This window comes from Hakea prostrata, chromosome 1, assembly GCF_041222555.1.
Source record: "Hakea prostrata isolate BN-2017 chromosome 1, UWA_Hpros_2, whole genome shotgun sequence".
In the NCBI taxonomy this organism is placed as follows: Eukaryota; Viridiplantae; Streptophyta; class Magnoliopsida; order Proteales; family Proteaceae; genus Hakea; species Hakea prostrata.
Window position 1 is genome coordinate 19531999 of NC_142600.1, and position 14733 is coordinate 19546731.

At 39.4% G+C, this 14733-nt stretch overlaps 3 protein-coding genes across 4 annotated transcripts; 2 read left to right on the forward strand and 1 right to left on the reverse strand.

Annotated features, from left to right (window-relative positions):
- Positions 1–51: 51 nt before the first annotated feature.
- Positions 52–3610, forward strand: LOC149028108 (uncharacterized). The gene is made up of 3 exons (XM_089168582.1): positions 52–812; positions 910–1990; positions 2822–3610. Exons 1-3 carry the CDS (start codon positions 439–441, stop codon positions 3131–3133), a joined length of 1767 nt encoding a protein of 588 aa, XP_089024708.1. The 5' UTR covers positions 52–438; the 3' UTR covers positions 3134–3610.
- LOC149028109 (Peptide-N4-(N-acetyl-beta-glucosaminyl)asparagine amidase A protein) lies at positions 3314–5671 on the reverse strand. The gene has a single exon (XM_089168571.1). The coding sequence runs from the start codon at positions 5601–5603 to the stop codon at positions 3732–3734; it is 1872 nt and encodes a 623-aa protein (XP_089024697.1). The 5' UTR covers positions 5604–5671; the 3' UTR covers positions 3314–3731.
- Positions 5672–11164: 5493 nt separating this feature from the next.
- Positions 11165–14221, forward strand: LOC149028110 (alcohol dehydrogenase 1-like). 2 transcript variants are annotated; one of them, XM_089168598.1, is made up of 11 exons: positions 11165–11286; positions 11382–11459; positions 11740–11876; positions 12048–12094; positions 12211–12536; positions 12620–12702; positions 12809–12884; positions 13013–13074; positions 13169–13264; positions 13396–13557; positions 14041–14221. In XM_089168598.1, exons 2-11 carry the CDS (start codon positions 11423–11425, stop codon positions 14155–14157), a joined length of 1143 nt encoding a protein of 380 aa, XP_089024724.1. In that variant the 5' UTR covers positions 11165–11286; positions 11382–11422; the 3' UTR covers positions 14158–14221. The 2 variants fall into 2 exon arrangements, with proteins under 2 accessions (XP_089024724.1, XP_089024717.1); XM_089168591.1 differs by lacking the exon at positions 11165–11286 and having other exon boundaries at positions 11295–11459.
- Positions 14222–14733: the final 512 nt, after the last annotated feature.

Here is a 14733-nt window from a genome sequence, read left to right on the forward strand (position 1 = left end):
GCGAGACAGGGCCTCGTGATTATTAGATCCAAGCAATTCCGTATCTGATCTCATGTGGTAGAGATGACAACGATCGTGCTTGACGTTAGAGTAATTTTAACGGTTGAAAAGTCGATTCGATTGGCACAATCACTTTGATGAAACTCAGACAACCTTCAGATTGACATTGATTGTGTTCATTCCCTCGCCAATCCCTACGCATGCATCTTGCTTTCCGTCATCATTGTCAGACCTTCACGGGAAATCCCATTTATTCCTCGCAGTGGTATACAAAGTTTGGTTCACCACAGCATGGGCTAAGACAACAAAATGGAGAAACGCAGGAAATCAATGGACCTAGCTCTTTATTTTCGCAGCATCTCCAACATTTGGTTAAAAATCCAGCATTTCTCATCACCAATGCTCTGAGCCCTGTTTTTTATTTTCATATCAAAAGCAATGGCTTCAGCTCTAGAGTGCTGGTCGAGCAGAACCAGTACTGACGAAGACATGGTAGATCAGGTTCTAATGAAAACCCAAGATAGATCAGAAGCCGTACCGGTGGATTCCGCAGCACGCCCAAGCAAAGAATCATCTGTGGTGCAGAAAAAGTTGCAGAAATTGAGCCGTAATGTTGCCGAAGCGATAACTACTGTGAAGAATTCTTTGAATCTCGACTCTGTTCGTGAGCCACCGGCGACAAAGGTTGAGGATTCTCGGGAGCTTCTGTGGTGTGGTGTGGTGAGAAATCTCACCCAACTGTACCCTGGTAGTCAGCTTCCTGAGAAACTTGTATCGAACATCCGGAAGCATTTTGATTCCTTACCCATCAGGTTTAAACTCAATAAAACGTTTCAGTTCGATTCTATTTCTAGTTTTTCATTTAATTTTGTTTGCTCATTCATGGTGGTTTTCGGTTGCCGCGTACAGATATGCTCAGGCGGGATTTGATATGAAAGAGGTATTTCTTCACATCAAATTGATAGAACAGGCAGAGGTCGACGACTACCCTGCTATTTTAATTCAAGAATTAGCGGAGGAAGACACCCAAAGGTGTACATTAAAGCTCACGTTCGCATGCAACTCTTCGATTTCGTGGCTTAACCTGTCGGAAGCACTAGATAAAGTGGTAATTTGCTGCAAGAAAATCCAGATCTTTGAGAATAAGGGTTTTACACTTGGAGTCATTCTTGTTCTAGTTCAATCTGGCCAAGAGAAACAATTCAAGATCAAGATCGAGAGCGCCTTGAAATCTGCCTTGAAGAAGCCTAAACCGGCCACAGTGATGCTCTCATTTGGGCTCTGCGGGTGCCAGGAGGAGAACAGCAGGGGCCGGGAAATAGTTGAGACTGACGATGAGAAAGATGAACAAAATTACGGAATCGGAGTTACGAATTCGAACCCTAAGTTCCAGCTCCCTAATCCACTGCCTGAATCTTCTTACATTGTGAGTGTTGATGAGTGGCAGACGATTCGCTCGGGTGGGGACGAGATTGGTAAATGGCTTCTGAACTCGGATCAGATTGAGTTCCTTGATCAGTTAGGGCCTACTACTTTCAAGGGTATACACAAGGGCAAACGAGTTTCGATCGAGAGGATCAAAGGTTGCGAGAAGGGTTGCTCTTACGAGTTCCAAGTACGAAGAGATCTCCTGGAGCTCATGATTTGCGGGCACAGAAACATATTAGAGTTCCATGGAGTTTGCATTGAAGAAACTCATGGGTTGTGTGTAGTGACTAAGATGAAGGAAGGGGGATCTGTTCAAGAGATTATACAGAAGAATAAGAAGCTTCAAACAAGGGAAGTTATTAGGATTGCCATTGATGTTGCAGAAGGGATGAAGTTCATGAATGACCATGGGGTGGCATACCGAGATCTTAACTCACAGAAGATCTTGTTGGATGGACAGGGTCATGCTTGTTTGGGGGACATGGGCCTCGTCACGGCTTGCAAGAGCATTGGAGAGGCGATGGATTATGAAACTGACGGTCACCGGTGGCTGGCTCCGGAGGTTGGTTTCTCCTAACTCTTACTATGCTATCTTTTATTACTTTTTACTTTGCTTTTATTTTTATTTTTATTTTTTGTATCTGAATTCGTCCGTGGCATCTCAGGTTAGCATTTATTTATAAGTTAGTAAAAATTTGGGGAAATTACATGATTATCGACTTTTGAGTTTTCTCTTACAAAACTAACCACTCCATATGTCAATCATCAGAACTGAATAAAATCAAGTTTTGATTTTCAAAAGTAACAAAAACATTTCCTCCAAAGAGAGGAGAAGGATTTAAAGATTGTTGCTATCCGGGCTCACAACCAAAGGAGTATGGTTTCCAAAATACCTTCCTTGTACATATGTGTATGAGTTGGCAGTAATGGATCCAATGAATCATCTCTAACAGATGGCTTCTGATCGTATTGTTTTTGTTTTTTTTTTTGCTCAATTCTGATAGTACTGTTGAAGCGTGAGACATGCCTAATTTGTACTTGTAGTTACTTTATACCTTTAATTATCTTGCTGTTTCCCTAATCTAGACATGCCTAATTTGTTCAATTAAGATAATGATTTTGTGTCGCACCAGTGCAACATTAACTCAAGAGAGATTAATTAATTGAACCCACCGAAAGACCAAACGGACCTTTTGAGATCTGAGCTTGGATCAAGTTTGACGATGCAAGAGTGTTGTCTTGTAAAGAATCTATCTGTAGGCTACAGAAACTATTTCTGTTTGGCAATTAAATATGCAACAGGAAAGGTGGGTTGATTTTTTATGCCAAATGAGTGAGTACTCTATTTGTTAACATGATGGTAGGTGATGAATTCTATCGCTTTTGAGTGCAGATCATTGCTGGGGACCCTGAGAGTGTTACAGAGACATGGATGAGCAATGTTTATAGTTTTGGTATGGTGGTGTGGGAGATGGTTACAGGGGAAGCAGCCTATGCAGCTTATTCACCAGTACAGGCAGCAGTTGGGATTGCTGCATGTGGGCTGAGACCAGAGATCCCCAAGGATTGTCCGCAGCTGCTGCGATCGTTGATGATGAAATGCTGGAACGATTGCCCCTCCAAGCGTCCTCAATTATCTGAAATCCTGGGAATATTGATGCGAGCCAACTCTGCTAACACCTCCACCAACACTAATCATAGATAAATAACCATGCTAAATACTTCTCTCTCTGGTGATGCTGGTAGCCATGGAACTCATCCTTGGTTTGAGTTGGAAAGAAAAAAGGGAAAAAATGAATGCCCATGTTTATCCAGTTGGAGATTACAGAAGCATAAGCATATCATATGCAACACACATAACATCATATTTTATTCGTTTACTGTATCAATTCCTTAATGTTTTTCCGCATATCCATTATTTCTTTGTATAGTTTTGCTCCTAACCTGGATTCAAAACATCATGTTAAGAAGCGTTGGCTTTACCAACTGACCTAACCCCTTCAGCTTAATTGATTAAGTTTTACATTTGGCATAAAGATGATGGACATGCCACAAAGAACATCATGAAAAATGAAACCAAAAAATGACGTTTCTTTTGTGAAAGGATGAGATAAACATGAAATAGTGAAATCACCTCTAGAGATCTCAACCTATCCAGATTTCTCACGGCAGGAAAGGCAAATCGGAACTTTATAAACACGCACGAGCTAGAGCAGCTTATTTATAGCCTCCTGACCTCGAAGGTTATAGTGGTAGATGCGTTGCATGAGAAATGCTTATAAGTTGTCCGATCCTGTAATGTGTTACGAGAGCAGATTACAATCCACGGTTGAATGGTCTTCCAAAAGCAAGCCATCGTTTGCACGCACGGTTCTGCCATAGCAAGTGATATGATCTTTGTATCTGAGACTTTCTTTGGTCTCTGCTGCACCAGATAGTACAGAATGATCCTGAACCAACATCCATCCCCCTGATTCTTGCTTGTTAGAAACAGAGATCGACAAATCCTCGATAGAAAATTCATCTTCAAACGCATTGGAGACATTGGTGATCCGTAATTCTGTATCGTTATCCTTCGAAGGCATGGTAGTAGTGGTGATTTTCAGGGGATACCTTCTTTTGTAGACCACTCGATTCGACAAGTCATCTTCTTCAGACTCAAACCGGATTTCCATTCTCGATTTAATTTTCTGGTGGACCTTCTTGTGTTTTCCATTATTCTTGAACTTGATGCTGTTTTTGAACTTGAATTCATGAATTATGTGAGCGGTGAAGTTCCCAGCAGTCGAATTCACCCACCCAGTGACATGTGTTTGGCTCTCTACCTCTATTTTGAATTTCCCATCGAGTCCGTCAAATTTTGATTGTTGTTCCTGTTTCACTTCCATACGAGGAAGCTTGTACACAACAGAGTTCGCCCGAACAGTAGACAAATTGGGATCTAACCAAAGGTGCAAATTCGCATCCACAAGCCAAAATGAAATGCCATGCGTCACTCCAAGACCAAAAGAATGATCTTTTCCATCCAAAAGCATGCCAAGAAATGGGGTTAATTCGATCTCATACGAAGGCAGATCAAAAGCCCCAATCCCCACAACCGGTTCCCAGAACAATGGATTGATTCCTCCAGTAAATATTACAGGAAAAGGAGTCTGTGAACCAACAAGGACACCATCGATCGTCAAAAAAACCTGCCGGTAAGGTCCATTACCTCGACCCGTGGGCAAATTGTTCATTTTGATGTAACCATCGGGAGGATTCGAGTACCAGAACTCATCGTTCCCATGAAAAGACACGTAAATCTCTATAACAGCTCTGTAAGTATTCTGAGGAATTCGGATCTGTTTCGAGTGAACATCAGATTCATCCTCAATTCGAAACCATAACCCATTGTCGCCATCGCTTGCTATCGGGAGTATCAAATCTGCAGGCTTTCGAGACAAAAGCCCCATCCCCGAGCTCTCCTGCCCCTCCGTTCTACTTCCCCTTCTATTGGATTCTGATGGCAGCCTCAGTGTTTTCTCTTCAATCAAAGGACCCAATTTTCGGTTGGAAAAAAGATGCGGTGCTACAGAGTGAAACCTAGTTTCGTTCTGCCCGAAGTAAAGCATAGAGATGTTGACATGATAGATACCGGTGAAGACGTCGTTAACGATGTTCTCCAGCATGACAGAGAGGTTGAGATCGGAGCGGGAGAGAAGAGAGGAGTACTTGGTGACATCCTTTCTAACCTTCCAGTAGATTCCAGAAGCAGTCGGCTGGGCGGTGCTGGTCCGTAGAATCTCGACCCCACCGAGCCAAACGCCGGCGATGCGATCGTACTGTTCTCCCTGACATGAAACGCTTAGCTCGAGGACGAGGTGAGACCATGGGCCAGGACAATCGGGTGGTGGAGAGTAGGGAGCTGTGACCGGCGGCAAGCCATAGGTGTTGCCAAAATCTTGTTGTAGGAGGAGACAACAGCAGCAAGGGGTGAACTTGTCGGATGGGAGAGGTAGAGTGATCTCTGTATACTCGGATGATTCGTTGTGATCGAGAGATGAACGCAGGGGCTTTAAGTAACGGCCGGGAAGAGATGAAGAAGAAGAAGAAGAATCAAGAGGAGTTGCGGAGTGAGATTGATGAACGACGAAGCAGAGGAAAATGATGTTGATTATGAGAGAGAAATTAGCCATTTTTGAGAGGGTTTTCAGTTCTAGTGAAGTTTGGGGATGAGTTGCAGGAGCTTTAAATCGCAAGGGAATGAATTAGTTTTGATTTAAGGGACAAATTTCCAAAGTTTAAGGTGATAAGGGGACGTGGAATTAGGTTATTGGTTGAAAAGGGATCGATGAATTTGACTTCTTCTACTGTTGTACAAGTTTTCGCTGGTCTCTCCATCTGCGGTTGTCTCTGGTAATAATGATGCGTTAATCTCACCTTACTTACGTGGCAGCACATGAAGTTCTGCTAATGTTTCACGTGGTAAATCTCCTTAGAATTTAGAAAGTCTTCAACTGTTTCACTTCACTTATTAAGCTATTATAGAGAAACATTGAGATGTTGCACCTTGAGTTTTGTTTTTCTTTTTTTTTGTTCTACTGATGTTGGTACTCATTTATCAATTAATGACTCTTCACTCACACCAACATGATGTTTTTTTTTTTTTTTTAACCCAGCATGTTATGTTTTTTTTTTTTTTTTTTTTATTTTGATAAAGAACCCAACATGATGTTCTATGTTCACCAATAACTCAAGTGTGATACTTCCCAAATTCTTCTATATCTGTTCTTTCCTATAGTGACTACCTTATCCCTTTCTGGGCCAGTAGTTTTAAGGGATGGTTTTTAAATGTAAAGTAGTGGTGGGGAAAAGCAATCCATTCAAACCGCCCATTTTATTTGTGGCTTTGGTTGAGATAATGTTCCACTCTCTTAGATAGTTTCCATAACCATCATCCTCATTTCAGGAGTTTATAAAGGAAAGTGATACAGATTAGTTTCTCTCCATGATCAAATTCATGATGTTGACAGTACTTTATCAAGTTCTTGTATGATATTCTTGCTTGACTGCCCAACATTAGGTGTGTCATTGAATCTATGCCCCCACATTTGGTTGTTCACATCTTGTGTTCTTTGTTCCATGGTTAGATTGGTGAGATGTGGATTTAGATATGGATGTGTTCTTCACTTCCTTGTGCACTTGACTTGCCATTTCTTCCTTTCTTCATCTACTGATAAGCCCCTAATAACCCACGTATATCAAAGGAAGAATAAGATGAGAAGCACGGGACCAACAGCAGCAAGGGGCAAAGGGACAGACCTATCAACAGGGGACAAGTGTCATGACTCTATTGGGCAGCATCCATAACTGAAAGCAGACAGAGGAGCTTCTAGGTGGCAATGAAAGATTGAGGGACAATGGAGTTTGTTAGCAGCAGGAGGATTAAGAGGAGGACGAGAAGTTGGAAAAGGGGAGGAGGAAGAATAGAGCAGGAAGCTCTACTTGCTAGGAGAGGGCAACCTCTCGGGTATAGTTGTGAGAATGTAAGAAGTCTGGGAACTACATAATGTGGAGTGAATTCTATAGTTAAGCTATTGTTATTTTCATTACAAGAATTGAATCTCATCTACAGATATCGGAGTTGAATCTATTGATGGAGATTTTTTTTCCAGAATTACTGAATGAATAGAGTTTCATCTGTTGCTGTCTTTCTGTTGAGATGGATGAATATATTTCTGGTCATCAATAGGTTTTCGGTAGAGCTCAGGGTATTGATAAGAGGGTCTTATCATCTACCAACTAAAATTTCGACCAAAAAAGGAAAAGAGAAGAAAAACTAATGTCCAAAGCATTCTCTAATTCCAACACTATGTGAAGCAGTGAATCTTTAGCTCAATTGACAGAGCACTTGGAACATGATTCATGAGTATGTTTTAGGAGGATTGTGGTTCAAATCCACCAAGATTCTTTTGATCCTCTAATGAATTTAGAGTATACATCACAAAGAATGATTAGGATCTATGTAGTCTCCAATGAATGTATGTACATCTTATTATCGATGGTCCAAAAAGATGGGGGAATTTCAAATGATTTATAAGTTTTTTTAAAATTTACATCAATTTTACAACCAACCAAACTCAGTAAAATTAATTTCACTTTAAGTTAATTAGATGATAATGCCATTTTTCTAATTATGAATACTTGTTAAAAATGAAATTCCACCCATAACATATTTTAAGAATGTGTTTATAAACCCCAACCAAGATTGCATGCCATTCCAGTCACCCCAACATGCAAAGATCAGAGATATATTAATAATATGACTAAAACGCCAGATTTGGACAGCAGAAAGAAAATGGATGAAATTCCTAAAATCCGAATCCTTTAACCACAAATTTTAGAGATGCCCACAACCTCATAGCTCAATATTCCTCATGCATCGATAATTTCTATTCTTGATCTAGGTAACATGAAAGAATAACAAAAAATCCCTGTTCCTGTTATCGTTTCTAATTGATTCGAGAAAGATGATTGAATGAGGATTCTATTTACCTACTTCTCATTACTTAAGGGCCTGTTTGGTTACATGAATCTAGAGATTTCAAATCTCTGGATTCATGAATCTGAGAATTATACCCGTTTGGTTGTAAAAATCTCTAGATTCATGAAATCTAGAGATTCACCTTTTTACACTAAAAACGTGAAACTGTAGATTTATGGGTAAGGGGTGAAATCCAGAGATTTCAAAAAAGCTATACATTTGCACATTCACAAAAATCACATCGATCAAATAGTTTTTTTAGGATGAATCCACAGATTTCATTCCACAACCAAACATCTAATCTTATAAATTATAACTCCATAGATTTGAAATCTCTAGTTCTTTTTTAAATCTGCTGACTCATGTAACCAAACAGGTCCTAAAAAAATTAATATAAATTATTTATACATATTCAATTACCATCCTATTTTTTATTTCATATCCATTGCATGTCCATTCCGGACATGCAATAGTTACCAAAACATTTTTCAATTCTAATAAAAAATAGATAATGAAATTGATTTCTTTTAAATAATTTTTAAATAGTTAAAGTGAGCATGATAATTGATACTAAAAAAGCCTTTAATAGAATCCAAATGTGGTGGTTCTTGTGACCTCCTCTCTGATGCAAATGCTCAATTCCCATTTAACAATGTCCACAGTTTTTCAAGAAATTCACATTATGACGACCAAACTCAACATTGTTTCCTTTATGTTTGTTCTATGGAAAGGAGTATGATAGCCCACTTCTTAGTCTGGATGGCCCTATCCCTTTAGGAAAGACAGTATGGGCACTTTCCACTCAGTAGAACTTCGAATTGTATAACCAAAATCCTCTAACTTTTGCCTTTGAATGAAAGCTGCATTACTTCACACACACGCACAAAAGTGTTGAGCCATGTAGTTAATGATAATATTTGCATCAAACCTAGTCCTTATGCACATACTTAGTGCTCAAAAAACAATCCTAGTGCTTTCTAAGGGTTTGTCTCTAATAGGGGCTTAAATTTGATTATAATGGTTTGTGTTGTGGAGAATAAAGGTCCCGACTACCCCCCATCGGGAGAGATACACACCCCTCTCGGGAAGATGTATCTCTCCCTCCTCAAAGGTCCCGACTGCCTCACTCGGGAGAGATACACCCCCTTAGGCAGGTTCATCTCTTCGTTGGAGAAGGGTCCCGAGTGCCTCACTCGGGAGAGATATATATCCAACTCAAGCAGCTCTCAGAAGACTCTCTTGACCAAATCAAGAAGAGTTAGTTACGCATAAACACCCAGCATTTCTGTTTCGAGAATGGGGGAGAAGAGTCAGCGAGATAACAGCTCTATCTGCGACAAAGGAGGAGCCGTTATTCCACTACTCCACTCACTCTTCAACTATCGATCCGAAACTTAAGGAATCGCCGCCTCCAGGTAACCTCTATATAAATCCACCTCCTATATGGAGAAAGGTACTAAAACTTCATCTAAGTAATTATTCATTACGTTCTTGAGAACTCTCTCAATAACCATTATTGTTGCCTAGGCTGACTTGGGCGTCGGAGGCAGTTCCCCGACCAAAACTTGGCCGGACCGTTCTTGCTTTCTTTGTGTGTGCAGGCATCCCAGTTATTCTAACTTGGCTGGAGAGTTCTTAAGGTGGTCATCTCAATATCCGGCCCTCGAAGAAGTTCTAGACGCAACAGTTTGAATTTGCTTTACTCCACCTATTTGGACTTAACATGTTTGTATTGAGGGGTTAGTTATAGTTGGCCAAGGTGATCTTGTTTAAAGTTAGGAATGGCTTAGGTTTGAGTGTTTGACTAGGGTTGCCCCAACCTTACCATCTTATATAGCTCTCTTTAGCAGAAGTAGAACAACCATATGGGATTACATATAAATTGTTTCGTGGTTATGTTTAGGGTCAGGGTTAAATATCTAATTCGGACATTACTCAGGACTCACCCAAAGTATTAGGATCAAGGTTAAGGTTTCAAACATTGGCCCAACTGACAATGTTGTAGCCCTAGTCTTATGACCTTCAATTTCACCATGCCCGTCTTGGGATCATGGCGAGTTAAGCATGCTTACATGATTATTTATCTTATTAATTGTTCTAATTGTTTGTAGTAAATGGTGTATAAAATCATCCAAATAGTATGTAATTGGTATTGGGCTAGATCAATTCGTATACATAATGGTTGAACCCATGGGTCTAACCCAACTCTTACATAACTTTTGTTTTGTTTGATGCCTTCATGGTGACTTGAATTTTTATTTGTAGCAGTTGTTACTAGCTATTGCCGACGATGTTGATTACACCATGTTGTCAAAATATATAAACTGTGGGCGTAGAGGTAGTTTCAGACCTCTTACAACTTGGCTGTTATAATAAAATTAGAAAATCACCCAAAATTATATAATAATAAAATGATGAGAAAAGGTGTAGTTTTAAAATCGGATTACTCCAATTATGTTTCTTATAATAGTATAGTTAGGCATATGCTTAACCTAGCAATTTATAGGTTCATTGCTTCTGGAATTTTTTAATATATGAAAGTAGTAATTTAAAAATCATACCTTCGTTATAACTAAAAAGCAAAGAATGGTCCCCATAGAAGAATCAATGAAAATTCATATTTAAGCATCTATGGGATAAAATTTTAGGAAAATTACGTGATTAGCTACTTTTAGGCTTCTTTTTACAAAAATAACCACTCGGCTTATTACGTAAAAAAATTAGCTAAAATTGAGTTTCATTTACAAAACTAACCAAAATAATGGTTTTTTGTCTCTTATGACATTTTTACCCCTGAAATTTATTATACCAATATGGGGATGAAAATACCCAAAAGGTATGAAAAATTAGGGATTTTTTCATTTTGAACAAAAAAGTAATTTTTTCCTCTTTGGTTTGGTTAGTTTTAAGGATTAAAATTATCCAAAGGATGAAAAACTGCTATTTTTGTTAGTTTTGCAAATGTAAATTATTTTAATTAGTTTTGTTAAGTAATATATTGAGTGGTTATTTTTGTAAAAGAAAACTTAAAAGTAATTCATCACGTAATTTTCTTAAAATTTTTGACTTTAAAAAGGGCAAATTGGTCATTTCACCTTCCGGTCTAATTGTTTCAGCACACCTCCACTGACAAAGAACTACCGAAAACATAAATAAAAAAATTCGCTACAAAACCAGCCAGCAGTATTACAAAACCGTGATCAACCCTTACGAATGCTCTGCCTCTACAGCTAGAAGACCAGCGAAACCAAAAACATAATCCGAGGTAACAAAACCATGGGAGTGGTTTTGCACGTCCCCGTCTTGGTATTTGCTTTTCGAGAAGCCAATGGGAGGTAAGTTTACAGTTGGATTTGGTGAAGGTCTTATTATTCCTTCGTTTTTGATTCATATAAAAGCATCACCAACCTAACAAGATCTTCACATTCAGAAGATTTCTACATTCAGTGATTGCCATAAGAGAAGAGAAATATGTCGAGTACAGCAGGAAAAGTTATCCGTTGCAGAGGTAGTTATAATCGAGTAAAACTAGCTTTTTGTTCATTTGCTTTGGGGTTTTATTGAGGATTTTCAGCTTTATATTTGAGTTTTCTGAGATCTTTAAGGTTTATTGATGAATCACTGAACTGGGTCTTTTAGTAATCTCTGATTTAGAATATATTTTGAATGAAGAATAGCTTGATTTTCTATCCCAGTTTCTCAATCGTAGCTTTTGATGTTCTCTTTCTATTTTATTTTCCTTTGATGCTTCATTCTTTGATTGCGACTGATCATCTATCACCCTTCAGCTGCGGTGGCATGGGAAGCAGGGAAGCCACTAGTGATCGAAGAAGTGGAGGTGGCGCCACCACAGGCAATGGAGGTTCGTTTGAAGATCCTCTACACCTCACTCTGCCATACTGATGTCTACTTCTGGGAGGCCAAGGTAATTGTTACTTTCAAAGACGATTTAGTCTCGCTCTAGAAATCTGGCTTGAAAAATTGAAACAGATAATGTAGGACTACCAGAGCTAATTAGACAGAGAGGGCAATCTTCTTTGTTCTTCTTTCCAATCTGTTGAAATGGATGAGCTGAAATGCATTTCTTTTTCTGCAGGGACAAAATCCTTTATTTCCTCGCATTTATGGGCATGAGGCTGGAGGGTATGTGAATCTTTTTGTCTGTTCCAATTTCATGCTTAAATCACTGGGATGACTCTCAGCGAATTTTCTATTTTCATTAGGTAACTGATTTGATCTGTTTGATTTGTTGGTTTTAGGATCGTGGAGAGTGTTGGAGAGGGAGTGACAGATCTGCAACCAGGAGACCATGCCCTACCAGTGTTCACAGGGGAATGTAAAGAGTGTGACCACTGCCAGTCAGAGGAGAGCAACATGTGCAGGCTCCTTAGGATCAACACAGACAGGGGTGTGATGATCAACGATGAACAGTCAAGATTCTCCATTAATGGGAAGCCCATCTATCACTTTGTGGGTACATCCACCTTTAGCGAGTATACTGTTTGCCATGTTGGCTCTGTTGCCAAGATTAATCCTTTGGCTCCTCTTGATAAAGTTTGTGTTCTAAGCTGTGGGATCTCAACTGGTGAGTGAAAAGGAAAAGGATTAGTTGGCACTAGTATAATCTTTATGTATTGGATTACTGAAGTTCTGAGTTTTTGTTTTTAGGTCTTGGCGCTACCTTGAATGTTGCAAAACCAAAAAAGGGCTCAACAGTGGCAATATTTGGTTTAGGAGCAGTCGGCCTTGCTGTGAGTTTCTTTCTTTTGCAATGGATGAATCTTTAACATTCATGATTGTGCCATTTCCAATTTCCTCTAATGTGGAATTTTCTTATGTTCTTGTCATTTGATATAGGCGGCAGAAGGAGCCAGGATTTCTGGAGCCTCAAGGATTATTGGTGTTGATCTGAACTCCAGCAGATTTGAGGAAGGTAACCGATCCACATGGTTGTGCTTAAGTCACTGCATTATAGTATAAAGAGGCAGAGATCCTGTCTCTTTGTAGGCAAAACTTTATATATTTACCATTGGTTGATGATTGAACTTTCCTTCTTAACAGCAAAGAAGTTCGGTGTTAATGAATTTGTGAACCCAAAAGACCATGAGAAACCAGTTCAAGAGGTTTGTTTCTCTCTAGTAGCTATAGCTCATATTTTCTACTATAGGGTTTCTTATCCATCGTTGGATAACTCTGTTCTTTGAATACTCTATTTAGGTCCTTGCTGAGATGACTAATGGAGGAGTTGACCGAAGTGTTGAGTGTACTGGAAATATTACTGCCATGATCTCTGCCTTTGAATGTGTCCACGACGTAGGTTCTTACTATCAGCAGGATGTCCTTCAATTTATTTACTTTGTTCTATATATCATTTTTCTTCTCTACTTTTTAGTGTTAAATCTAGAATGATTATATAATGAAATTTTTTTCATCTCAATCAACAGGGATGGGGTGTTGCTGTTCTTGTTGGTGTTCCACACAAGGATGCCGTATTCAAGACCCACCCCATGAACTTATTGAATGAAAGGACTCTCAAGGGAACGTTCTTTGGGAACTACAAGCCACGTTCGGATCTGCCCGGTGTTGTGGAGAAATACATGAACAAGGTTAGTAAGCCACAACCCCCGCGGGCCGCGGGAGCCACGGAGGGAGCACCCCGCGATCTAGTTAGAACCGACAAGGAAAAAAGAAAGAAGAACAAAAAAACGAAAGGAAGCATCAGCGACCCTCGGCAACTTATAGCTTCCGAGAGAGGACCAAACCAGGGGACGACCAGTCATGATCTTATTCAAACATTGAGTGAGTCGACAACGTTTTGGCAAGAACCTTATTAATTCACCTTGTGTTTAGCCTTTGTACATCGTCGACCTCGACGGCGCTGATCCGAGCTGGTCGGATTAGGCTCAACCGAACTGGTTTGATTCCGATCTAGGTTGGACTGGGCTCAAACCGAACTGATTCAAGTTTATTTATTCTTTCCTTATCCGGAAGCAATATTGATCATTCAGGGTTTCAATTATCCTATCCTCTATGCAGAAGTCTAGAACAACAACATAATGTGGTTCTTCATTTGTTTGTTGTGCATGCAGGAACTTGAGGTTGAGAAGTTCATAACCCATTCAGTTCCATTCTCAGATATCAACAAGGCCTTCGATTTAATGCATAGAGGAGAAGGCATTCGATGCATCATCAATATGGAAGGTTAAGATGAGATGTTGTCTGCATTTCAACATAGTGATCAGTTGAAGTCCACCTGAAGTGAAAGAAAAATATTCAACATGTTGGGTTTGTCAATGGTGTCTGGATATGCATGCTTGTCATGTTTAACATTTAGTGTTTTCTTGATCAATATATATATAATTTTTTTGGGGGTTATTACTTGTTTGTCGATGTAGAGAGGAATGATATTGTTCTTTATTAATTTTCAGATCATCTCATTTTTCCATCCATTAACCTTAGCTTGCTACGGTCCTTAGAAGGGTGCACGTTTGCTCTGCCTTCCATTTATCAAATTGCGATCGTCTCATATTTTCAGAAAACCTTGAATTTATTCTTGTATTGCTCAAAGTTCAGAAGTTGTTTGTGTAAGATTGATTCAACTAAAACTTACCTACCTCTAACCTCAACTTGCTAGGGGCATTTGCAAAATAAAATCTGCAGAATCTCTGAATCAATTTATATACGCGAGATAAAGATAGATTCCAAAATTTGGTTCAATATTGAAGAAAGTTAGGCCAGATGCCTAGCACTATTGTTGTTGGAACTCATCTAAGAGTGCTATT

What these genes read in the sequence shown, in the direction of transcription:
- LOC149028108 (XM_089168582.1), top strand. Translation starts at nt 439, where the DNA reads ATGGCTTCAGCTCTAGAGTGCTGGTCGAGCAGAACCAGTACTGACGAA. An exon ending in TTTGATTCCTTACCCATCAG is followed by an intron (nt 813 to 909) that starts GTTTAAACTCAA and finishes TGCCGCGTACAG; the next exon opens with ATATGCTCAGGCGGGATTTG. An exon ending in ACCGGTGGCTGGCTCCGGAG is followed by an intron (nt 1,991 to 2,821) that starts GTTGGTTTCTCC and finishes TTTTGAGTGCAG; the next exon opens with ATCATTGCTGGGGACCCTGA.
- LOC149028109 (XM_089168571.1), bottom strand. Translation starts at nt 5,603, where the DNA reads ATGGCTAATTTCTCTCTCATAATCAACATCATTTTCCTCTGCTTCGTC.
- LOC149028110 (XM_089168598.1), top strand. Translation starts at nt 11,423, where the DNA reads ATGTCGAGTACAGCAGGAAAAGTTATCCGTTGCAGAG. An exon ending in AAAAGTTATCCGTTGCAGAG is followed by an intron (nt 11,460 to 11,739) that starts GTAGTTATAATC and finishes ATCACCCTTCAG; the next exon opens with CTGCGGTGGCATGGGAAGCA. An exon ending in CCTTTGAATGTGTCCACGAC is followed by an intron (nt 13,265 to 13,395) that starts GTAGGTTCTTAC and finishes CTCAATCAACAG; the next exon opens with GGATGGGGTGTTGCTGTTCT.